This window comes from Alexandromys fortis, unplaced genomic scaffold (assembly GCF_014885135.2).
Source record: "Alexandromys fortis isolate MF-2015 unplaced genomic scaffold, M_Fortis_MF-2015_v1.1 scaffold_412, whole genome shotgun sequence".
Lineage (NCBI taxonomy): Eukaryota > Metazoa > Chordata > Mammalia > Rodentia > Cricetidae > Alexandromys > Alexandromys fortis.
Window position 1 is genome coordinate 335,954 of NW_026068285.1, and position 26,276 is coordinate 362,229.

Genomic DNA, 26,276 nt, shown 5'->3' on the forward strand with positions numbered 1-26,276 from the left:
TTCCACACAGCCAGATATGGGCTTCTCTTGTGTTGCTCTTGTAAAAGAAGTTTCTGTTTTCTGAGTGAATATATTAAATTATATACAGATTCAAAGTAAAAAGTAAGGGCTGTTAGTACTCACATGATGGCTCACAACCATCTGTCACTCCAGTTCCAGAGGATATGATGTCCTCTTTTGGTCTCTGAGGCACCAAGTATACATGTGGTACTCAGCCATAAAACACAAAGCACCCATACACATTTAATTAATTGACTAGAAAAGTACCCTGCCATTTTTTTTTTAAGACAAAGGGTCTTACAATATAGCCCTAGCTGTCTTGAAATTTCCAATGTAGACTAGGCTTACCTCAAACTCACCAAGAACCATCTACTTCTGCCTCCCAAATGCTGGAATTAAGGGGCACTGTGCCTAACCTCAAGCAAGTTCTTAGAACCTTTACACTCACTAACTAGGCTATGTTGGCTGACCAACAAGCCCCAGGGATCCACCAGTCCACGCTTCTGAATACCGGGCTTAGAAATGTGTGCCACCATTACCTGCTTTTTGATGTGGGTGCTGGCAACCAAACTCAGGTTCTCGCCCTTCAAGATTTAGCCATCTCAGCTGGGTGGTGGCGGCACACACCTTTAATCCCAGCTCTCGGCATTTGAGACTAGACTAGGTCTAGAGCACTAGTTCCAGGACAGCTAGGACTGTTACAGAGAGAAAATCTGTCTCCTCCCACAGCCTTTTTGTCTGAAACAATACTTACAATGAGTTTTATCTTTATGTACTATGTATCTATACACCTGTTAGAATTGTGGGCCTGGAAACACCAAAACCAGGGCCTCTTCTCCACCTCAATCCCTAAACCCGTTTTTCCTCTTAGGTTCAATGAGTCTATCATGTAGTAACCCTCCAGAGAAAGCAGTAAGGAAGTTAAAGCATAAACCTGAGGAGGCAGTATTCAGCCTATAGTTGATACATCAATACAACAAGAGCTATTTTCATTTCTTGGGCAGCTCCATGATACTTAAATTATCTGTCTACTATGAGTTGTAAAAGGCTATATGTTGCAGGAGGTCCTTCCGCCCCTCCAACCAATAGCTGCTGTGATACCAGCCCATTGGGGCGTGGTCTCTCTCCCTTTAAAAAAGCGGCTATTTCCTCTGCTCGCTCTCTTCTCTTCCTGCTCCGCTGGAGACTAGACTCCCTTCCTGGTTGTGCAGATGGCTGTTGTCTGGGAAGGTGATCTGTAAGTTTTCCCCTTTAAATAAATAACACCCTATTAATCATAACTCCAAACTGGTGTGGCCTTGTTCATGACTTACGCCTTCAGCTACACAGCAGTGTGGGATGATGACAATACTATTCTTCTATAGTTAGTCAAGACCAAATTCCATGTTCAAAAGAAAGACAAAGCTGGGCGGTGGCTCACGCCTTTAATCCCAGCACTTGGGAGGCAGAGGCAGGCGGATCTCTGTGAGTTCAAGACCAGCCTGGTCTACAGAGCTAGTTCCAGGACAGGCTCCAAAGCCACAGAGAAACCCTGTCTCGAAAAACCAAAAAAAAAAAAAAAAAAAGACAATAGGGATGTTAAATGTGACAACAAGCTAGAATTCCCTGCATGGTCTGTGACTAGACTCTGGATGCAGTGCACAACTCACAGAGGTCTGACTATAACCTTAATGGATTCTCTGCCAATCAAATCTTAAATGCAACTATACTGACATGGAAAAGCCATAGATACCACAGTCCTCTTAACGCTTAAGAGACAACGACATTATATGCAGAAGAGAGTAAGTGGTTTTGCTCCTCTCATCTCCGAAAGTGTGATGATACTATGGTGTGTGCCTTTTAATGTTGCTGGGAAATACATCAACTTGTCAGGCATACTGATAGTCACCAGAGTATCAGACACCTAGTTCTGTAATCCACCAAGGTTAAGTACCTGATTTGCAGGGAGCCTTGTGACCTACCATTTTCCTAGGCTTTTCCTCAGACATGGATGGTTGCCATTTGATAATTTCTCCATCTTGTACAACAATAACTGGTGGCCCATGTCCCAGACATTCTGGACTTTTGGGCCTTTTATTATTAGAATCCTGGAAGCTAATTAAATTGGAAGTATGACAAAGGCAGAAGTGAGGAGGAGGAAGGAGAAAAGTCAAGCAGTCTTTTCCAACTGTAATTAAGGGTACAGTTTAGACAAAAATGCTCACATAACTGCCTTAAAACATTTTGGAGTTGGAAAATGCACAAACCAATAAATATTTAAAAGAATACATTTAAATTTTTTTTTTTTAGAGTGTGTGCATGCTGAAGCAGGGTCTCCTGTAACTCAGGCTTCCCCGGACTCACATTGTAACCAAGGTTGGCCTTCAACTCCAGATCCTCCTGCTTCTCCTCCCAAGTGATGGGATTATAGGTATGTACCACCACACCCAACAAGGCAGGGGTTTAAAAGCCTGAAAGATGGTGACCAGTATGAAGCCACTTTAATGATACTCAGGACCAAAGGAAAACTTGTAAGAAGTTAAGAAGCAGGAAAAATAATGAACTCTGGTAAGGACATTAATAAGATAGCCAAATAACAGGTTGGCTAAATACCAGAAGTTCTTATAAGCAGGTCAACATGATAAATCTAAACACATGCAGAGACATATTCCATCCCAATATGAACAGAATGGTAACAAACTCTCTAAAGATAGATAATTCTGTTTCTGCTTATCAAGGAAAGACGAATAAAGTTCTCTAGTTCACCAAGAACTAAAAATAAGTGGAGAAAAGGAACTGCTTACCAGGCTATCCAGTCCTCCTCCTAAAAGGTCCACAGCTCCCATTTGCATGGAGGACACTTGTGGCATATTCACTGGGGGACCCAGGTCAAGATTTAAAAGATCCCCCAGAAGGTCACCTTGAGAGGGAATAACCTGAGGCTGTTCCAGGTTGGTTGCAGTGGTGGTGCCAACAGGGCTATCCCCTGCATCAGTGCTGTAATCAAACAGAGGAGAGATGATAAAAACATCTTCACCCATGATACAAAAAAGCAAAAAGCAAACGTCACAGGTATAATCACAAAACACAAAATATACAATTAAAGAATTAAACAGGGCTGAGGTAGCTCAGGAGGTAAAGGTTCTTGCCATCAATTTCAATCTCAAGAATTCACACAGTGGAAGAGAACTGACTCCCACAGGTTGTCCTTCGTGAGATGTGCGCACACACATAACAAATAAATACATGTTAACAAAAAACTTAAGCAGCTCTGGACAAGATCTGAACACGGAGGAGCAAGAATGGCAGTGAGCAAACAAGGAGAGGATGAGCGATGCTGCCAATGGGGCATCCAGAAGGATGATTAAAAACAAAAAGACACTCAGGTTTTGTCTGTTCTGGTGTTCTTATGCTAAGAACACATTCTTCAACCGTGCCATAACCATAACTTCAAGATGCTCAATTCTGCTATGTGTAAAGAAAAATAACTACAGATGTTCAAAAGTCAACTAAAGACAAGCGACTGGCAGCCAGACATAGACAATAAACTTGGAAAGAAATTTATATACACATCTCAAGGCTGTGGGGCCATTTAGGGGATAGGTCCTGGCTGGCAGAAGAAGATCAATAGAGATAAGCTTTCAAAGGCATACCCGACATCCTGTTGGCTTCTATGAGAACAAAGTGCTGCCTTACACCCCTACTGCCACGAACAGGGGTGTTCCTGTGCCCATACCTTCTCTGCTATGACCAGGGCAAAATAAATCCCACTTGTTTCTGTCACATATTTTGACACATAGTAAGATAAATGTGCTAGTCACTTGTCTCATTGCTGTGACAAAGTATGTGATAAAAACAACTTAAGAAAGAGTTTTGGCTCATAGTTCAAGTGTGTGGTTCATCATGGCAGGGAGGGCATGGTGACTAGAGCAGGAGACAGATGCGCACACTCTGCCCAATCGGGAAACACAGAGCAATGAATACTGGTGCTCAGCTTACCTTCACCTCTTTATTCAGCCTGGGCTCCCAGCTCCTGTCTCTTTAGGGTTGGCCTTCCCAACTGAATTAAGCCAGTCTGGACAATCTCTACAAACATGCCGATATTTGTTTCCATGGTTGCTGAACCATTAGGATCCAGCTGCCAAAAGTTACAGTTTCTTTCTGGTACTAGCCTGTTCTCTGCTTCTTCTGCTGCCTCCCACTCCTACTGCCTTGAGTGGAGCACTCCTGGTGCCATGTCTTCCCTACTACAGTTCCTTAAGCAGGGGAGCCCTTCTATCCCCTTCCCTAAGGTTTTTTCTATCAGACGTTGTCACATGAAAACTAACAACATGGAACTGCAGAGACTGAAGAAAAAGACAATCTAAGAAAGACAACTTCAAGATGAAAAGTATCAATAAAACCCTATCATGAAGGGACAAAGGCAGGAGTCACAGGAGATGATCTCAGAACTCTTAAGAAACATATGAACACAAAGGCTAATGAAATTACATCCAAGAAAATCAATATCCAGTGTTTCCCATTATAAAGTCGTGTAAAGTAACTGCATAAATGCCATCAAAGATACAATGTCAAAAGGTAAATTTGTCCCAAATCAGACAACTATTTACCACATCATCTTTCTAGGGCAGTTGGCAAATACTGGGCACAGTACACACTTGGGAAGACAGCACTTCACTCTTTTCTGAGTGATTCTAAAAGACCTTACCTTTTAAACCACTACAAGAGGCAGCAGGCTAAAGCTTTCAGGTGTTGCTGTATTTCATGTCACAAGTATATCACTAACTTTTGCTGCAGAAGAGTTAGGGATGGATGATATGGGATTTCCCTCTGTATGCTGTGAATACTATTGGTTAATAAAGGACTGCTTTGAACCTATGGCAGGGCAGAACTTAGCTAGGCAGGGAAAACTAAACTGAATGCTGGGTTAAAGGAGGCAAGAGGAGGGAAAAGCCACGTAGCCCCTGTCAGAGACAGATGCGGGGGATGGAACTTAATTACCCAGTAAGCCACAGCCACGTGACGATACACAGATTAACAGAGATGGGTTAGTTTAGGGTATGAGTTAGCCAGAAATATGCTTAAACTATTGGCAAAACAGTACTGTAAATAATATTGTTTCTTTATGGTTATTTTGGGAGTCTGGGTGGCCGGGAAACGAACAAGCAGCCTCCTCCTACAGATGGACCTTTCTCACATGCCATTTGCAGCAATTAATCACATATATCTACAACTCCTGATTTTTTTTTTTTTTTTTTTTTTTGGATGGCTGGCGTGCTGGGAATTGAATTTAGGGGCCTCAGAGTACAGCCAAGCACTCTACCACAGAAATATATTCCCCAGCCATTATCTCCACTTATACCAAAGTATGTTTTTCTTGTATCAGTCTTTAAAGACAAAAATAAAGTATAAATGGCTAAGAGGCTTTGATAAGGACCTATGTATAAAGCCAGACTTGGTTGCCTAGGCTTGCAGTCCCAACTTCATGGCAAACTGCGGCAGGAAAAATCTAAGCTTCTAGGCTGAACAATGAGTTTTGGCCAGCCTTGGGTACATAAACCCTGCCTTAAAAAACAGAAGCAGGCTGGGCGATGGTGGCACATACCTTTAATCCCAGCATTCAAGAGGCAGAGGCAGGTGGATCTTGTGAGTTCCAGGTCAGCCAGGGCTACACAGAGAAACCCTATTTCAAAAAACAAAAAAAAACCCACTCCTCTAAACAAAAGCAAAAAGAGTTTATTAGTGTTCCTCTTCTCTGATTTTAAAACTGAAGAGTTAGGAAGCAAAAGCTGCATGCTGCCTGTGGTCTGCTCCTAACACACTTTCCTTACTGATCTCATTAAACTAATTTGTTCCAAAGTAGGCATATGTGACTGAAAGTTTTATCTATATATAGAATCTAAGCTGTAATACATTGTAATTCTATAAAAGCATTTCATTAGTAGTTTAACATAAGTCATCTATACAAGAGAAATGGTCTCTACTAAGGTTTTCTGTGTGTATGTGAGCATGTGCCAACCCACACAGAGGACAGAGGAAAGCTGAGGCATTGTTCCTCAGGTGCTTAGTTTATTTTTCTTTCCATTTATGCACATCTGTGTTTAAGTGTGTGCAGCATGTGTTCCATGTCAAGGAGCCCTGGAAGCTTGATTAGTTTGGCTAGCCCCAGAACTTTCCTGTCTCACCTCCCCAGTGCCTGACTACAAGCACTCACTACCATGCCTAGTTTTTCCACATAGATTCTGGGGATCAGACTCCCTCTGTCACCTGAGCAAGCTCCTCAGGCAGGCCTGGTATTTAATAAATTACTAGACTTAAGCAACTTTCAAACCTTATCAAAACAGAAGGTATGAGCATAATTTCCTATAGTTTTATTGCACTCCTATGTGGGAACTGAGAGAAAGAAGCCCTTTAGGGCAGCAAGATTGCAGAAGGCACGGCAAGATCCTTTTCAGGCACAGAGCAGAAGACAAGGCGCCTAACCAGCAGCTTAGTCCTCACGGAGTAACTTCACCTGCTTACCTCCCGTGATGAATGGGCAAGTGCTTGCGATGAATCCCATGACTCCCTTCCACAAAAGCATTTGGAGGCTTGTGGTACACAGAGGCCAAAGAACCAATGTGGCAGATGAGCTCATCCAGGAGGGTAGGCTCTATGAGGTCTGTCTCCTCAGAGATCAGTGGCTTCTCAGACAGCACTACTTCTTTGGCTGTCACAGGGTCAGTTGAAAGAAGGCGCCAATAAATATAACCCCGATCTCGAAGGTCAGGATTATCAGAATCCTAAAGCAAAGCAAAGACAAGGAGACTCAGTTGGCTCTGTCTCCACTGAGACACTAAAGTGCCAGGCTTACTGTCAAGGCACTGCTGTAGTGACTTAAGCAGATTAGCTATCAAAATGATATTTTACTGGGATCTAATAATATAGTTATAATTATATGTCTAATGTTTCAAGGAACTTAAATATACACTGAGATGGGGTAATGTTCAGACTCAAATTCAAAGGGAAGCTGAGAAGAAATAAAAGCCATTTTAATCCAGCAATAGTTAAATGGCCTTGAGAAATAAGAATAGTATTTTAATTATTCTATTAAGGTCTCTGTATATCACGATAGCTCAGTGGGTTAAGGCACATGCAGGCCTTGTGACCTGAGTTAAACCTCTGGGACCTATATGGCAGGAAGAAAGAGAATTGACTCCACACAAGCTGTCAACTGATTTCTACAAGCAGAGTGTGACATGTGCTCTTTCTACTCTCTATGTGTGTGTATCTCTCACTCACACACACACACAAATAAAAATGTGCCAGTCTTTTAAAAAAAGACCTTTTATTTTACTTGTACCAGTGTTCTGCCTACATACAGTATATATAAGTGCACCATGTGCATGCAATACCCACAGAGGACAGAGGAGGATATCAGAGCCCCTGGAACTAGAATTACAGATGGCTGTAAACAGCCATGTTGGTGCTGGGAAATGAAGTCAGGTCCTTTGCAAGAGCAGTAAGTACTCCTAACCAAACATTGAGTCATCTCTCTAGCCCTTATGTGTCAGCTTAAACAAAAACAAAACTGTTACATAAGTCGCATGCACCTGTAATTCCAGTACTCAGGACGCTGAGGCGGGAGGATTGCATGAATTTGAGGGCAGCCTGGGGTAAATACTGAGAACTGGGTCAGTTAGGTACACAGTAAGCCCCCATCTCTAAATTTTTTAACAAAATGGCCATAAATATTAGTAGTAATAATTCTAACATTTATTCTACCTTATATCTATTTTTATATATTCTTAAATTTTTAAAATTTTTACTTATATATCTACTTGTCTATATGACAACTTGTCTATAAGAAAACTGAAGTCAATCTAATTTTTTTATTTTTAAATTGTTATTTTTAAATTAAAAATGTGTATATGTGTATGTCTGAATGTATGTATGTGCACCACACGTGTGCAGGGACCTGCATAGATCGGAAGAAGAAGGAGAAGGAGGAAGAGGAGAAAGAGGAGGAGGAGGAAAAAAAGAAGAAGGAGGAGGAGGAGGAAGAGGAGGAGAAGGAAGAAGAAGAAGAAGAAGAAGAAGAAGAAGAAGAAGAAGAAGAAGAAGAAGAAGAAGAAGAAGAAGAAGAAGAAGAAGAGGAGACTGTAGGCAAGTAAGACGTAAGACATTCTCTTAATTAGTGACTGACAGGGAAGGGCCCAGCCCATTGTAGAAGAGGCTAATCCTGGGTCAGTGGTTCTGGGTTCTATAAGGAGGCAGACTGAGCAGCCATAAGGAGCAAGCAAGCCTGTAAGCAGTACCCCTCCATGGACTACGCATCAGCTCCTGCTTCCAGGTTCTTGCCAGGTTTGAGTTCCTGCCTTGGCTTCCCCCAGCAGACTATGACTCAGGATGTGTTAGCTGAAGAAAGCCTTTCCTCCCCAAGTCACTCTTCAGTGTGGAGCTCACCACAGCAAACACAGCAAGACAAGTGTTCACTTTTACCATGGGAAGTAGCACAAATCAGCCCTTCAGATGCTCTCAGATCTCTCACCTGTGTGGCCAAGCTCAAGACCTGTTGGACCAGCTCCTGTGTTTCTGATGGCTTCTTGAGAAACAGCTTCACTATGGCAGTAAGCAGCGTGAGCTGCACCTAAAAAACAAAATCAACAAAGTAAATGAGAGGCAGCATCTCATTTCCTCCACTATGAATTACTGATTTTGAGAGATGAAAGAGGAAGCTCAGCCAATGGAACGAAGAGCGGACAAAGGGGTTCTCAGAGACAAGTAATCACCTGAACATTCACTAGTCTCTTATTTCCAGTTGCATTTTTGTATCAAAAATGATTTGTTTCTGGGCCAGATTTTCAACTGTTTTCTTTCTTTTTAATAAAAAAGTATTATTATTGTGTGTACATGATGTGTGTGCGTAATGTGTATGAGTACATGAGTCACAGGGCACACGGGGAGGACAACTCTGTGGTCAGTTCTCTCCTTCCACCTTTACACGGGTTCCAGGGATCAAACTCAGGTTGCCAGGAGGCTTGGCAGAAGTCACCTTTACCCTCTGAGCCAGGCCTCAACTGTATTTTTTAAAGTACACACATAAAATTGGCTCTTGATTACATTGTGTATTATTTACTTTGGCCAAAGCTTACAAGTTTAAAGGACTTATGAAACCACTTGCCATACTGGGATAAGAGCCAAAACAGAATTATGTCAGATTAGAGCCAATTAGAGGGAGCCTGCTGATCTACTATTAATATTACGCCTATTAAAATTACTATATTGGATTACATACACAAACTTCTATTTGCTATGAGCACAAATGCCAGAGAGAAAGGCTTAATAGTCTGGCTGCTTTTCTAGGTCTCTGACTCTAATTTTATAGGAGGGAAGGACAGATGGGGAGAAATCTAATCATCCGCAGAGAATCTTTTCAAGTCTCACCATGATGTTCTGTAATGAGCAACAGCAAATGCTAAGGACAATATGTAATCATCCTTAGGTGACAGAAAATAAAACTCTGGTTACTGCTCTCAACCACCACAGAGAAGCTCACTTCTGGAGCATCGCTCGCAGCACGTAAGAAACCAGACTACATAGGTGCTTCTCACTCTCTGGGGTGGAGGACCAGCAACCCGGGTTTCAAAGAGCCCCCAAACGTTCCAATGTGCATTAGCATCTATAAACCACTGGTCTAAGCTCTGCAGCTGTCACGCTAGAAACCAGGACTGATCAAAACGGTCATCCCCTCTGAGAAAGGGAAACCATGACGTATAAATGCATACAAGAAACGACTCAATGTTTAACATCGGTTATCTTCCTGAAGAGATGTAGACACAGAATAGAAGAGAATTTACCTGGGTACTTTCATCATGAAAACCCTCCAGGAAGCTCTCTAGTAATTCATCAGCATTATCGATTCTTTCAGCATATTCTCCTACAATCCAAATCATAGCTGCTCGAGCATCGGGCTCATCCAGGGAGTCCAAGTTCTCACAGAGAGTGGCAATGATACTTTCATACCTGTTACAACAAATGGACTACCGTTACCGAGGACAAAACTAAGAACTGTACTTGACAGTGGAAGTTAAGAGTCAAAACCATCACCAGGGACTCCAAGCCAAATCACCAAACTACAAAGATGTTTAGTGAGCATAATACAGTAAGTCAGAAATTAATGGCTTACACTTTTCTTCACATTTGCTTTAAAAATACCCTTAGATTACTTTATTATTTTATGTATATGAATGCTTAGCTTGTATGTATGTGTGTGTACCACCCACAGCCCTGGTACCCAAAGGGGTCAGAAGAGGAAATAGGATCCCTTAGGAGTGGAGTTACAGATGGCTGTGAGCCACCATTCTTCAATTATATTTCTCCTTTCTTTCCTATTTATTTATTTATTTATTTATTTATTAAGGCAGGACATCTCCATATAGCCCTGGATGTCCTGTAATTCACTATGTAGATCAGACTGGCCTTGAACTCACAGAAATCCACCTATCTCTGCCTCCTGAGTACTAAAGGTATAAACCACCATGCCCAGCTCAATTACTTTTCAATAACTAAGATTTAAACTTTTACAAGAGTTCATGAGACAGACTTTCACAAGGAAAAAAAATTAACCCGTGGTATAAGAAAATTCTACTATCTTATGTCTAAAACCAATCTTTAAGTACAATAGAGAGCTTTTCTAGTATGCATTTTTGCCTTCATGGTAGAAAACATTAGAAATCTCACTTTCTTTTTTAGGAAGATGGGGTTAGAAAAGAACAGGAAACCATAATCCTGTCTCCTATTGCACTTGTCACTCTATTTCTCTGTGTGTGTGGTGTGTTTGTATGTGCGTACGTGCATGTGCAAAGAAGCTTGACAGCATGTTCTACTTTAACGGAGGCAAGGTTTCTTTCTGAAACCAGAGCTCACTGATACAGCTAGTCTAGCTAGCCAGCTTGCCCAGATATTCTGTTTCTGGCACTAGGTTTACAAGTGGGCCACCAGGTAAGCCTGACTTTTATATGGGTGACAGGGATCAGAACTCTGGTCCTCAAGTTTATGAAGTAAGCACTTTATCTGAGCATGCTCCCCAACCCCCATCTGCTTTTTGTGAAAGAAATCTTTATGTTCTAATGCACACATTCTAAAGACCTGCTTCTATTAAGAAATTCAATAATTTCTTTTTATTCTTTCTCAGCTTAGCCTCCTGAGTAGCTGACATTATAGACCTATGACACCAGGACCAGCTGGCTAATGTAATTTAAACATAGAACAAGATGGAACAAATTAAAGTGGGAATTTGACCTAGATAACTACGTCAAATATCTGTCTCATTCCTACTCATTAAATCAGGCTTTTGACTTTTCTTAAAATTAAACTGTCATAACCCCTTATTTACACAATTGGTCATGCTGAGATACACCTTTTTTTTTTTAAACAACCTATAACAAAACAGTTTAGAAATCTTACTCTCCTTTTTTTGGGAAGCTCAGTAAAAGATGGTGGTCCTCTTTCTAAAAATAACACTTTTCAAACAAAATAAACACACACACACACACACACACGAATTCTGAACTCCCTGTCTTCAGAATTAAAGTATTGGTTTTATTGTTTTTGTTTTATAAACTAAGAATCCTCAATCTGAAATTCTGTGATGTGAAAATGCAGGCTCTGAGTATCTGTGTGGAAGCAGCTACAACACTGCACAAGAGGCCAGAGGTGGGGAATTCACTGCAATAAATTCGCCATTTCCCACAAAGTAACAGGTTCCACACAAAGTAAACCGTGTGGCTATTACTGTCGTGCTTTTGTGAAGCAGTGGCCACATGATTCATGTGTCATGTTAAGACCCTTCCAAGAGGGTAAAGTATACAATCATTTGTTTAACATAAACAAAGTGTGTCCAGACAACAGGGAATATATAGGTTTCCTGTTAAATGGTAACTGCCGAGAGACAGTATATACTCAAGCAGAGACTCATTTTTACAAAAAATAATAGAAGTAAATGGGTAGAAAGGCTCATGCCTGCAATCCCAGGACACAGGGCCAACGTGAAACCCCATCGCCATCTCTAAATGAGAAGTTTAATCTCTGTTAGCTGCACACCTATGTATCCTGACTTTTAATAAAGTATCTATTATAACCAGTTATATTAAGAACAATAATTCTTACCTAGTCAATTTCAAAGTGCCTTACTTAAGCATTTCCCAAATGATTTGAGAAAGTTACAAGAATTTTGACATACTTGTTGGGGTATTTGCGGAAGATGTCCCTGATGACAACAATTGCCTCTTGGACCACATAATTTACTTTGGTCTGGATTAGGTCAAGCAATGTGCTTACACAGCGTTCTGCTGATTGCTAAGGAGAGAAGCATCAAAACATAAGTCAGATGATCTATCCAATAACACTATCTCAACACAAAAAAGGAAAAAAAAAAAGGAAACATACAAGTACATTCACTAAATTAAACAGGCACTTGAATTTGCTAAAGCTATACTAGGGGAAGATCATCTATTGTATATCAACAGTAGAAATTCTAGAAATATACCACTTTTATTCATTAAAAAACAAATTGAGAAATGTTTTGGATTTGGTTTTGTGTGTTTTCCTAAGAGCCTCACTCTTAGTCAAGCACTCTACCACTGAGGTATAACTCTATGTCCCAGGTAATTAAGTTATGTGAGTAAACATTAACCTAGATAACTGGGAGACCAGAAATAGGAAAAAAATAGCCAGGGTCTGAGGAAAGAAAGGCAAAGAGTACAGCTAAGTGGGAGGTCCTTAACTGGAATTCGTAGGTGAACGGAGAATGCATGGGATGTTTTAGTGTTTTAAAAAAGATTTCTTCACTGGTCTCTGTCCCTCCCTCCCTCCGTGCGTGTGTGTGTGTGTGTGTGTGTGTGTGTGTTGTGGAATTTCTGAGCTTACAGGTTTTCACCTTAGCCTTTGAATCTCAAGTTTTATTAGAACCACAGAAATTTAGTTATAAAGCTACTTTTAAGGGCAGCAACAGAGCCATTGTCTAGGTGGACAGAATTCTCTCCCAGGCTATAGCCTGAGCAGCCGGCTGCTAGTGTTTACAGTGCAGCCACTGTGATAAGGATAAAACTGCATTTGTGTGCACACACACATGCTGGTGCTCATGAAGAACCCTGGAAGCTGAAGTTACAGGAGCCTGTCAGCTGCCTGATGTGTTTGCTAAGATCTAAACTCCAAATCTCATGGCAGATCAACCAATACTCTGAGTCACTTCTCTGACCTCCTGCACAGGGTGTTTTAAACCTCCTAAAAAGGAATCACCAAATTTTGTATGGACTTATAAAATATTTTACAAATATAAGGTCCATAGCTTTTCTTTTCTTTTTAGTTATCTATAGCTCAAAATATCCCAGAATAGAGTTTAATCCATTAACCTTTTACTAATTGAATATGAAATACAAATTGATAAATTTATTGGTACTGTGACAGATTTTTTTTTGAGGACAGGATTGTGAGAAAAATCCCCAAAGCCAAGGGTAAGTCTATCATTTATCACAATGTACGATCACAGGTCACTAAATTATGTGCCTCCTGTTAGGGTTAAAAAGCACACACACCACCTGAAACTTGTGAATATCACCAAGCCTCCAGATTTAGTCATCTAAAGGAAATGGAGGTATGAGATCAGTAGAACCATGGAGATACAGTCCAGTCTCTGAGAAAGTCTCTAAGTCTAGTGAGCAATCGGTATGTGTGGTATCCGGGCCAGCAAGATGGATCATCGGATAAGGGCACTTGCCACCAGGCCTGCTGACCTGAGTTTGATCTCCAGGAACCCTATGGTGGAAGGAAAGAACCAATTCCTACAAGTGGTCCTCTGACCTCCACATGCTGCCCCCTCAAACAATAAACATATAAATGTAAAAAAATAAATAGGTAATATCAAAATAAGTTAAAACCAAAACAAAATACAACACCTAAGAACACATATTACCAAAAAAAAAAAAAAAAGTGTGGAAAAGACCACAAAATTAAAGCCAGGCATAGTGTCTCATGCTTGAAATCATACACTTGAGAGAGTAAGGGAGAGGGAATGTGACTTTGGAGCTAGCCTGGGCTGCACAGTAAGACTTTGTCTCAACAAGTAAAACCAACAAGCCACCTCCAAATGCTTGGGGGAGGAGTGGGGTGTGTTGGAAAGATAAAAATCTGTAATTAACAAATCAGTAAATAATAAAACTATTTATGGCTATGGATGTAGCAAAAGAAAATCCAAAATAAAAAAGAGTTAAAAGTAATACTATTGGAGAAGTATGTCTAGGTAGAGAAGGAAAAGAACCAAGGACAGCGGCTTTTCGGTTTCACTAGGGCTGTAGTGCCTGGCGGGCATGTGAAGGCGTTGTTTTTGGAAGACAGAGTTTATCCCAAGGGTGTGGCCTGTAGAGGCACAGGTTGCCAAGCTCATCCCAGGTGAGGGGTGACCTGGGGCTGCTTCCCAAGAGCCTTCAGAGGTCCTAGGAAGGGAGGCCTGGGCTTGGTGGGAAACCCTTTAGGGCTTTAATCTGGGGCTGAGAAGGCTCAGGGGCTAAGAGTAAAAATGGCCGGCCGCTCTTCCAGAGAACCTGGGTTAGATTCCCAGCACCCAGATTGTGGCCCATGACTAACCATCTGTAACTTTAGTTCCAGGGGGTCCAATAGCCTCTTCTGGCTTAGAGAAGTACTTAGCACACGCAAGGTACATAGACATAAGGCAGACAAAACACCCATAAGCACTAAACTATTCAGTTCATTAAGTATATGCTTTATTATTTTGATAAACTTCAAAATATACATACTCTAAAGTGATGAACACTCAAAATCCCATACTGTGTGATCTATATCTCCTCTGGAGCCTTACCTCCACTTTGATGGCACACCGTCCAATGGCCCTCACAGCTTTTCGAACAAAGTCCACGTCGACCTCAGTGGCATATTCCTTCAGCTCTGCCAGAACCTGTCAAAGATCCAAATGGATAACCTTTAAAGATTCTCAAACAGCAATTTCATGCCTTCTGGATGTCAGATCTTAAGTTCAAAGCCATAATAAATTTGAGACAGCTTAAGGTCTGACCTGCGCAATGTTAGCTTGGGATGCAAGACGAATCATGATGTCCAACTTCTCTAGTTTAACATAGATGGGATCATTGTACTTCACAAAGAAGACTTTAATTTCCTGCTTCAATATTTCAGGCCTGTGATACACAACACAAGAAAGGAAGAAGATAGAACTTATTTACTGACATATCCTGCTCAGTCTTCCTGCCTGCCCCCTTGAAGGAGGCAAAACACTGACAAATGTGCTGTATAAGTCTCTATTGTGCCCCCACCCCATATAGTAGCTACACTACACAATAACATTTTTACTTCCGCACAGTAAACCTGGGTGTCTAGCACATTCTAGGCAAGCATTCTAGCAAAAAGCTAAACTCCCAGCCCATCTATTCTCCACAAATTCCTTTTGGTATCTGATTTGTGTTCTTTTAAAGGACAAGGGGTATGTTACCACAGAGAACTGCTGAGGAAGAAAAACCTGGTCCTCAACTACAGCTTTCCAAGGGTAGCATATCCAAAGGAAGCACTTAAGAAAGCAACCTAGCTGGGCGTGATAGCACACTCCTTTACTCCCAGCACTTGGGAGGAAGAGGCAGGGGAACCTTTGTGAGTTCGAGGCCAGCCTGAGCTACACAGTGAGAGCCTGTTTTCAAAAATCAAAAATCAAAAAACAAACAAACAAATAAACAAACAAGCCAAAATAACCCTGAACTGCAACAGCAGATAATTACTACCGAAAGACTGGTAACTGTAAGTTGTATTCCTGGGCAAGTTGTACTACTATTATAACATTTTCACTTCCACACAGTAACAAACAAAAGAGAATAGCATCGATCTATAGGGCATTTATATTAAGCTTAATTCAAGATCACACATGTTTTAAAATCACCAAACCACTATTTCCCACCTTTTCTGGACAATTAGATTGATGTTCCTCAGGGCGACATACTGCACTTCTGGCTCCCCCGACAGCAGAGTGACAAGCGGAGGTGCTAACTTCTTGAGCAGCATGTTATAGTAGTCGGAGTCCTTGGGTAAGAGCTCCAGGAACTTCATCAGGACTTTCACGGCTGAAAGCACCACCGCAGAGTTGGCATGGGAGAGTCGAGGAGTCACTCGCTCACAGATGCTGTGGGCAGAAAGGGAAAATACAGCACCTCTGCTCAATTCATCCATAAAGTTATGCTTCAGAGTTCCATGGCCCAAGTATCAAGAAATCAAAGATTCAGTTAGCAAAGTCAAAGCTCCATGCTTAGGTCAAAATGGGATCCAACACCGCAGAAGCTTCGTGCCCAGCAGACTACAGGCAGAGCAGGGGCATCAGAAGACTTGAGAAGCCAGCAACAGGGATATCCAAACCGGAAGGGAACTAGCAACCCCCCAGACACTTGCACTCACACCAGTTACCTTCTGGATTTTAGTCCTCTGTCTCCCACACATAATGCTAGGGCTCCCTGCCTCACAGCTCATCTCTACTCAACCTATAGGAAATCAAACCAAATGTCCTGAAAATAAAGGCACAGTGAGAGGTGTCATCACCTGTGTCTTAAAGATTAAGTGGGTTGGCAGACAAAACTACATAGCCTCTTGCTTTCAAGCTAGTAAGAAAAACTCGGGAACAGATGAGGCTTTTGTTCTGTTTGGGTTTGGTTTTTAATATTAGAATATTATTACAATATTCTCCTAACTTCTTCTAGCCCCTACTACCTATGCTTAGATGCCCCATAGAATCTTGATAGTCACACATATAGTGTTCTCTGAAATCAACCTAATCTTGCCTGCTCTTGGGCAACATCACGAGTCCTGTTTACAATGTTAGAGACAAGGTGAGCACCTGCTTACTCTCTTCTTTTTATGTCCACACGGCTGAATCCAGACTTAAAAAAGTCCCTTTCACAGAGACCTTCTCAATTGCTCTTTTTAAAAAGTATAATTCCAAAAATTAAAATAAAAAAATAAAACCCTGCCAAGTGTGGTATGCACAGCTTTAATTCCAGCTTTTGGGAAGCAATGGCAGATGAATCTCTGAGTTAGAGGCCATGATCTATATGGTAAGTTTGAGTCCAATGGGGGCTACATATCGAGAGCCTGTCTCAAACAACAAACAAAACAAATATTGAGGCAGGAAGGTCACCAGTTTGTGGCTAGCAGAGGTTATATGCATAGACCCTGACTAAAAACAAACAGAGACTATAGAGATGGAAGGCATTCTCTTTATAGTCTATTACTCTAAACACCTGCCATTTCTTAGATCCTTCTAGTACCTCTGTTAGCAGTCGTGAGTTATGATCTACGTTCTTGAATATCCACCTGTATAAACTCCTACCCCCAGAGTGAATGGGGCATGAGGACCACAACTTTTGCCTGTTCTCTGTGGAGTCCTCACAGCCTAGCACAGAACCCAGACCGAGCACGGGCTTAAGAAGTTCTGCTGAGGGAACTAATGAGTGCAATGTCAATAGCCAACAGAAAACAAAATTCTTGGTAAAGTTCTCTTCAGAATATAACTGTACTTTCAATGATGGAAAGAAACTACCAGCAGTCTTAGGTCCAGAGGGAGTCATTTCCCAGACAAGTGAAGAGAACTTACATTCTAGTAGCTTGGAAATCAGCTTCAGCCAGGCAAGGAAGGTTCTTATCTACCATAATTAAAATATGTCAACTTTAATGGAGAGTCAGCAATTCTTCAGAAGTACTTTGCCTAGACCAGTGCTTATATATACAACACGCTCAATTTAAAAATGGGTAGTAACTTCAGCCTTGTAAACTGAAATGTACTTATGTGTTGATGTCATTTGCTAATAAAGTTCTGACAGTCAAGGAAATCCGCAACTGTAGGCAGTAAAGGGCTGAGTGGAGCAATCAAGCCGTTCTCAAAAGTGCCAAATCAAGGGCAAGACACATCTGTGCTGCTGCCTCTAAAATACTTATCTATTGTTCAGTTCCGTAACTAGTATGAAGAATCTAACAGAATAGACAGCACGTCATTACAAGGACAGACATAACTTTTGTTTACCAAATGACCAGGAACTGGGAGACAGGTGACAATATGATGGAAGTTTTAGCAGAAGTATAACAGAAACAACTAAATTCTTCTTGATGTGCTTTAGCACTTACAGAGTCCCTAACTCCAGTGGGAAAATATATCCGAGATAGCAATGTCCCCTAAACCCTCTGCCTTCCTCAGTCTGATAGCCTCTTACACTAGGAGCAGACATTAGACATTACTCAGTCAGGCAAGACCATCAGCTTATGCCCAGTAGACAGACTGACCTCTGGGCTTCCCGGTCATCTTTAGGGTTGTAATTAGACAGGCAGTCCAGGATGAAAATCTGGCCCCATTCAGTGCACTCATTTAGGGCTGTGAGCAGCTTATTGATATTCTGAGGGTTCAGATCAAGTAAGTTGCTGTTTGGGTGAGATTCACTGATCTCAGACAATGCCGCCACAGCGTTAGCCACCACCTGTGAAGGAACAGACAGCGACTTTAATATGCCAGACAACCAAAGCTACGACACACAAAAACCTTGGCAGGATCACTTCACAGTTCTCAATTCGTTCCTAAACATTTTACCCGGTTAGACAGAAATAAACGAACTGCTTTCAAAACATGCATTAAGCCACCAATGACAGCCTATACAGTTTCTGAGTAGTCAGGCACTCCAGAATTAGAGTAATTCATCCATTAGTAGAGGCACGATGATTCACTAAGAAAACACTAACCACTGTAGCTGCACTCAAAACTGCAGCTAAAATCAAGACACAGCAACAGCTGTAAAAAAATGAAGCTAAACTGCTGGTGGCTCATACCTGCAATCTCAACACACAAGTGACTGAGACAAAAAGGATATTTCCAAGTTTGGAACTATTATGGGCTAGCTACAAAGTAAGCTCCAGGCCCACCTATGGACAATAGAATGAGACCTCACCAAAAAAAAAAAAAAAAAAGTCAAAAGTAAAATCTCAATAAATATTTGAATTGTGTAACAGAGAAAAATCTAGACCAAAGGCCAAATTATAAATGAATGTGGACAATAGGGAGGTGACATTGTCCATTATTCAATATTATCGCATACCTCAGAGTAAGTAAGTGTACTGGAAACCGTAATTCATGAGTACACAATTCTAGAAGAACACATAATCTCTATACAATGTGGTTTGTTCATCTGGAAATCAGGGAGAATTTAATCTACCTCATAAACTAATTTTAGCTTGAGGGTACAAGTTCAATTTTGTTATACATTAAGAAATATTTATGGAGAAGTTGGTCAGCAGCTCGGAGCACTGGCTGCTTTTCCTGAGGTCAATTTCCAGTACCCACATGGCAGCTCACAATTGTCTGTAACTCCAGCTTCAGGACACACTTGCACAGGCACAGATGCAGGCAAAACATGAATGCAGATAAAATAAAATAAATCATTAAATTTTTTTCCATGTTAGGCCTTTAATCCCAGCTCTTGGGATGCATAGGCAGATGGATCTCTGAGTTTGAGTCCAGCCTGGTCTACTGTGCATGTTCCAGGACAGCTAGGGCTACAAAGAGAGACCTTGTCCTTAAAAACAAAAACAGAGAAATTCCACAATGCCTGAAACAAATTTAAGGTGGTAACATTACCATAATTCATCAAATAACAACAGGAAGGCTTTTTGCACTAACATCTCTAAAACTGTAGTGCATTTATAAACAACCATCATGTTTTTTTTTTCTGTGCCCGGATGTTTTGTCTATATGGACATCTGTACACCATGTATGTGACTGGCGCCCTAAAAGGCCAGAAGAGATGCTGATCTCCTGGAACTGGAGTTACAGATGGTTGATAAGAATCAAACTCGGATCTTCTGGAAGAACAATAACTGCTCTTAACTGTTGAGCCATTCCTCTAGCCCGCAATCACGCATTCTTTAGTGGAGAATGTTCTTCACAGGGATATAGAAGCTAATCATATATGTTATAGTTGATGAAACTGTAGACTCAATGAAATATAGTATTTTAAATAAATCCTGGGGGCTGGAGAGATGTCTCAGCGGTTAAGAGCATTGCTTGCTATTCCAAAGGTACTGAGTTCAATTCCCAGCAACCACATGGTGGCTCACAACCATCTGTAATGAGGTCTGGTGCCCTCTTCTGGCCTGCAGGCATATATTGTATACATAATAAATAATTAAAAAAAAATAAATACATCCTGTTCTTTGAGATGGTGTGAAAAACTGTTACTCTAGACAAGAAAGTACACTTGTGCCTTGATTCACTGATAGGAGAATATGTGTAGCTACAAAACAAGGTCAGTATTTTAAATAAAAATTAAAGATTATTTCTAATATAACTGATAAATGAATATTCAAAGTTATTTTAAAATTTCAAAAGCACTCATGAACACCACAATGAAAATATTACCCCATGGTTCTGTACAGGTGAGTTTTAAAATATGTTTTACACTAAAAGTCCATACATTAAGATTAGCATGGCTGATCATAAGTATTTCATAATTTAAAAAGAATCAAGAAGCCGGCTTCAACAATACCTAAAAAAAAAAAAAATCAGTGGCATTGATGCATAGTCGAGTCTTACTAAAATCCCGACAAAAGCTTAAGAAACTGAGTTTTACAGTCATGTTAGCAAGACAGAAACACAACGGCTACAACCTAGCTATCAGTGTTATTTTTATCCACATTACCTAGGTAATCGGGAGATTATACTAATCATGAAATAAACAGAGAAGTAAATATCCAAGAGAGAGTGATTTAATACATAGTACAATGTAGCAATAGCCATCATTATGGAGAAGATAAGGATGGCAGACAGAATCTCTTAAGCTATAATTTGGGGATGAGAACAAAAAGTCCCACATGAAAAGAATCAAAGACTTGCTGAGTAAATATAATTAGACATTTCGCTGCCACAAACCAAATCTGACCTAATGTATCATCTATAATAACATGTGTGAGCTTTTCTCAAAGGCTTTTGTTCATTCTATCCTTGTGCATGAGATTTAGTAAAACAGGAATGCATAAAGAATGAAACACTGCCTATAACCCCAGCATGGTTCAGGTCATCTTCTGTTACAGAAGTTTGAGGCTAGCCTGGGGTACAAGACCCTGTCCGCAAGCAACCCCTAAACAACCCCTAAACAAACAAAAATAATAATCATTCCCAGGAACTTCACATGCAGGGAAAATAATTATTTCCCATGCATGATTGACCTTATTTTAGAATAAAAAAATTAAAATGTCTTATGTCAACTGCTTATTTTGACTGCTATGCCAACACATTCAACCATGGTCATCAGTTTAAAAGAAATCTCCTACCATAATTACCATTTCTATCAATGCATTTCCCTCACCTCCACCATGCGTGTGTGTTTGTGTGTGTGTGTGTGTGTGTTCGTGTGTGCATGCATATGTGTACATGCATGCATGTGTTTTTTAAAGTTAAATAGAAGGTTTGGTAATAGAAAAGATGAGAAATGAGGAACTAAAAATAGAGACGGAGAGAACAGAAAGAGATTAAATACAATGAAGAGTTAGAATCCCCTCGTTACCATTACAGACAATTAGAAGTTAAAGAAAGTGTGTCATGCAACTAATGAAGGGTAAGTTCTAACGCTTAAATAGCCAATGTCTACTTACTAACATATTAAAACAAGGAAGGAAATACTCAAAAGTCAGCTAATAAAAATAAACAGAAAGATCAGATCAGAGGACCACGTTGAGCAGAGCCTGCGGGAGGGAAGAGGATACGGGTCAAGTCACCAACAAAGTGACAGGGCAGATGAGCCGCTCTTCCACCCTGCACCAGACTTCCTGTTCCTCGGAAACCACCCGAGGCTGCTTCTAGCTCTTCACTGTCATCTTCCAATCAATTCAGACTCTTGGGTTTCCAGAATTACCCAAGGCATGCTCATGGTGGAGTGCTTTACATTCTCACGTCAGTAAAGCGTGCGCCCACATGGTGATAAACCTGGTGCCAGTCAATCACACTGAATCTGAGGCAGATGAAGGAAAAGACTGAGTTCAAATTGACAAGTGGGCAGCTGGTGTACACCAGGCCTCTTTTTTTTAGCCAATGCTTCTACAATTTTTTTGAAATAAAAATTTAAAAATAAAGTGATAAGTTAGAAATCACTTCTTCCCAAAGAACCTTCTCCAAAGAAGAACACACCACTGTAGGGGCAGAGTGAGAAGTGCCCAAAGAGCAAGCTCAGACAAGGTCAGCATCTCAGACGCGTGTCCCTCGGTCACAGTGTCACTCTGTATCGGAACTGTCAGACAAGTCTAACATTTCCTCCCTAAGAAATGATCCTTTATCTTAGGAATGCTGCTGTAATCTCAGAAAGACTAGGAGCACATAAGGGAAAAAGGAGTTCTAAAGGAAGTTTTTTTAAAAGTACATTTGCAGTCACATGTGGCAGCACACACCTGCAATCCCAGCACTCAGGATGCGGAGGCAGGAGAATTAGAAATTCAGGGCCAGTCTTAATTACATAAGCCTCTGATTCAAAACACCAAAGCAGGAGGGGAAAGAACATTATCAATGGGGAGACTGAGCTTTCTGGACACACAAACTGATTTCTACAACGTTGGTATCTAGGACAGGAGAGACAGCTCAGAGCTCGGCATTAATGGGCTGGTCTTCAGAGGACCCAGGTCAGAATCCCAGCCACTCACATGGGTGCTCATTATCCTTCTGGCCTACACACACACACACACACACACACACACACACACACACACACACCTCACAGAACATGAAAGTAGAAGAAAGACTAATTAGGAAGAGGAAAGGGATAAATGAGAGAGGAGCGAGATGATAATGGGGTACTTATGGTCAAAATATATGACATATATGTATGAAAAGGAATTAATATAGGCCAAAATACAAAGTTTAGTCTAAATATTATTTGAAAAGCTTTTAAAAATTAATGTACTCTTTTTGACAAGTTCACGCATGCTTATAATGCATTTCCTAAAATTTTTCTTCCTAAGATTTATTTTATACATATGGATGTTTGCCAGCATGTATGTATATGCACCACATGCATGTCTATTGCCTGTGGGGGTCAGAAGAGGACATCAGATCTCCTGGAACTAGAGCACAAGGATGCTGGGAATGGAGCCCAGGTCCTCTCAGCCACCGAGTCATCTCATCGCCCCATCCTCTTATCTCACTGTCAAGTCCTTTGGTTTTATCTCTTCAAATATTATCAAAAGCTTTTAAAATAAGGGGGCTGGAGAGATGGCTCAGTGGTTAAGAGCATTGCCTACTCTTCCAGAGGTTCTGAGTTCAATTCCCAGCAACCACATGGTGGCTCACAACCATCTGTAATGAGGTCTGGTGCCCTCTTCTGGCCTGCAGACATACACACAGACAGAATATTGTATACATAATAAATAAATAAATATTTAAAAAAAAGCTTTTAAAATAAAAGTGTTGCCATTAAAAGAGCAATCTTTCTAGAATTACTAAACCCATCACCACAAAACAATGAGAAATCCGTGTTCATTACTTCTAAAATTTATTCTATACTAAGCTCACCATTAAATGTCTTGAGAGCCTTTGTCAACACTATGACATAAGCATTTTGTTATTCCCATTTTGAAGATGAGGACACTAAAGTTTGGGGGAACACACAGCTAAGGAGGATCAGATTCACTGATATTTCTCAGGTACACTGAGAAAATATGTTCTTTACTAATTGGTTTACACCTTATGGGAGGTTGGAGCAATGGAATGTAATAGCATTTCACTTGTATTTTAATAAATAAAACTTGCCTAAGATCAGAAAAGTAAAACAGCCACACTGGCCAGCGTTATGGACCAAGCAGCAATAACACACCTTTAATCCCAGTAGACACACTATCTTGCCATAGAAACCACGCAGTAATGGTACACGCCTTTAATCCCATTCCTAGAGAGGATTATAAAATGGGAGGAGACAGCTCTCAGGCTCAGTCTCATTCTGAGATTCCTGGAGACAGGATCACCATTTTTGGACTGAGGTAGAGATAAGAGCCAGTGGCTGGCTGTTTTGCCTTTTGGACCTTCAGGTTGAAGTTTTACTTATTAAAATACAAGTGAAATGCCACTACAATGGAAAATGGGTATTTCCCAGGGCTGCTGAGAGTGATAGAAGGCTTGGAAGATAGAGATCACGGGGGTTCTGTAGTAAACCAGAGGGGCTGAGAACTGAGCTCAACACTAAAGTGCAAAGCACACATGGTATCACGGCCAAGGGAGTCTCTCAAACCGTAGATCCTAATATAAATGTTAGCTGTAGAAAGAAAACCCAAGATACCAGAGAGCAAAACCAAATTAAGCAAGGAAGAGACTAACATGGCCAAAACTCTAAGGAGCACTCCATTCAAAAGCATACTTTTCCTGCAAACATACTTATCAAATGATGCTTCTAAAATTCTGGTATTTGTGAAGAAATCATGAACGCTGTTTTTCTGCAGCTGCCAGTGTGTCTTCATCCTGAAGACAAGCTTACTTACAAAGTGGGCTAGTAAAATCCACAACTGAGCGAATGCTTAACTCTGATGCTATCAAAAGATATTATTCTATCAAAATGCATGGGTATTAATGTGGATGTTGATCTTGGCCTAATGTCTACTTCATAATTATAGTAGCAGTCACCTTCTGGCATATGCCAGGTTCTTTAATGGGTACAGTTTAAAATCTCAATTAATACTCCCAACCCCTTCTTCTCCCACCCCCTTTTCCATGTAGTCTTGGCTGGCCAGAAACTTGTTATATAGATCATAGTAACCCCAAACTCACAGAAATCTGCCTGTCTCTGCCTCCCAAGTGCTTGGATTAAAGATATACATTAATGTTGTGGGAGATCCTTCCGCTCCTTCAGCCAATAGCCATTGAGATACCAGCCCATTGGGATGTGGTCTCTCTCCCTTTAAAAAAGTGGCCACTTCCCTCTTCTCTCTCTTGCTTCCTGCTCTGCTTCAGGCGACTAGACACCCTCCTGATTGCACAGAGGGCTGTTGTCTGGGACGGTGATCTCTAAGTTTTTTCCCCTTTAAATAAATAACCATTCTATTAATCATAATTCCAAACTGGTGTGGGATTGTTTGTGACTTAAGCCTTCGCCTTCACATTAACTAGGCCTGGCCTAAGCTTTTTTATAGTTAAAAATTTTTTTTATTATGTGTGTGTGTGTGTGTGTGCACACTCATATGTGAGTGTGGGGCCCTCAGAGGCAAGACAAGGGTGTAGGAGTCACCAGAGCTGGAGTTATAGGCAATTATGATGGAGAAGCTGCCAAACTTGGAGAGCAACACACCCTCTTAACCATTGAGCCTTCTCTCTAGCCTGTATACTCCCAACTCTTGAAGACAGTATCTCTCATTTTCCAGAAGAGGAACTAGGAAGATTAAGCAACATTAGCGTAACACTAGCACTAAACAGAGTCAAGAAATATTATCTCAAAGCTAGCCTTTCCTCTGGCAAGTAGGACACTGAGAATCGGCTTTAAGTAAAGTAGTAAAATAACTACAGGAAAATGGGGTATTGTAGGAACCCCTAAAAATGACAGAAGGAAAAAAAAAGTTCTATTACTTATTGCAAGGCACAGCAATGCTAGTAGTCAGAGCTGACCTAACTCCAGCACTGTCAGCTCCTGATTTCCACTGTATTCTCATACTAAGATTCTGGCCAGGTAGTGGTGGCACACGCCTTTAATCCAAACACTTGAGAAGCTGAGGCCAACTGATCTCTGTAAATTCAAGACCAGGCTCGTCTACAGAATGAATTCCAGGACAGCCAGGGAGGTTACACAGAGAAACCCTGTCTTGAAAAGCCCCTCCACCCCCGAAAGGATTTGAAGTCATGCCTGTAAATGTTCCGGTGCTTTTCTCTCTAGGAAGCCATTCTGAACTGTAAGAACACTAAGGTGGGAATCTCATGTCCTTTAAGACATGGGGCAGTGCTGCCACCGTGTGGGACAGCCTGAGAAAAGGTGGAAGAAAATCACTCAAACAAGGGACAAGGACTCATATCCACAATTAGAGAAAGAAGATGACTTCGTAGTAATTAATGGTGTACAGATAATTAAAGAATTTCATGTATTCAGTTCTAAACCATTTTGAAACATGAAAACACAACAGACCTAACGCGTGTGGGGTATGTATACACTTAAGCTTGTTTCTTCACATAAATCCATGAAGGTGGTGATCAGGAATAGGTTTGGGACTCGGAGCCAGGCTGCAATCCTGGCTGAATTACAACTAGCCAC

The 26,276-nt window shown here is 40.9% G+C and overlaps 1 protein-coding gene across 2 annotated transcripts in view; it reads right to left on the reverse strand.

Moving 5' to 3' along the window:
• Ap2b1 (adaptor related protein complex 2 subunit beta 1) overlaps window positions 1-26,276 on the reverse strand; it is a 106,353-nt gene that overhangs the window by 55,902 nt on the left and 24,175 nt on the right. For both annotated transcript variants that reach the window (XM_050132234.1, XM_050132233.1), the window contains exons 6-14: window positions 18,304-18,494; window positions 15,938-16,159; window positions 15,050-15,170; window positions 14,837-14,932; window positions 12,203-12,318; window positions 9,819-9,984; window positions 8,510-8,608; window positions 6,502-6,761; window positions 2,784-2,976 (exon numbers count right to left, since the gene is read on the reverse strand). In XM_050132234.1, coding sequence (XP_049988191.1) covers window positions 2,784-2,976; window positions 6,502-6,761; window positions 8,510-8,608; window positions 9,819-9,984; window positions 12,203-12,318; window positions 14,837-14,932; window positions 15,050-15,170; window positions 15,938-16,159; window positions 18,304-18,494 — 1,464 coding nt within the window. The remainder of the gene's footprint in view (window positions 1-2,783; window positions 2,977-6,501; window positions 6,762-8,509; window positions 8,609-9,818; window positions 9,985-12,202; window positions 12,319-14,836; window positions 14,933-15,049; window positions 15,171-15,937; window positions 16,160-18,303; window positions 18,495-26,276) is intronic.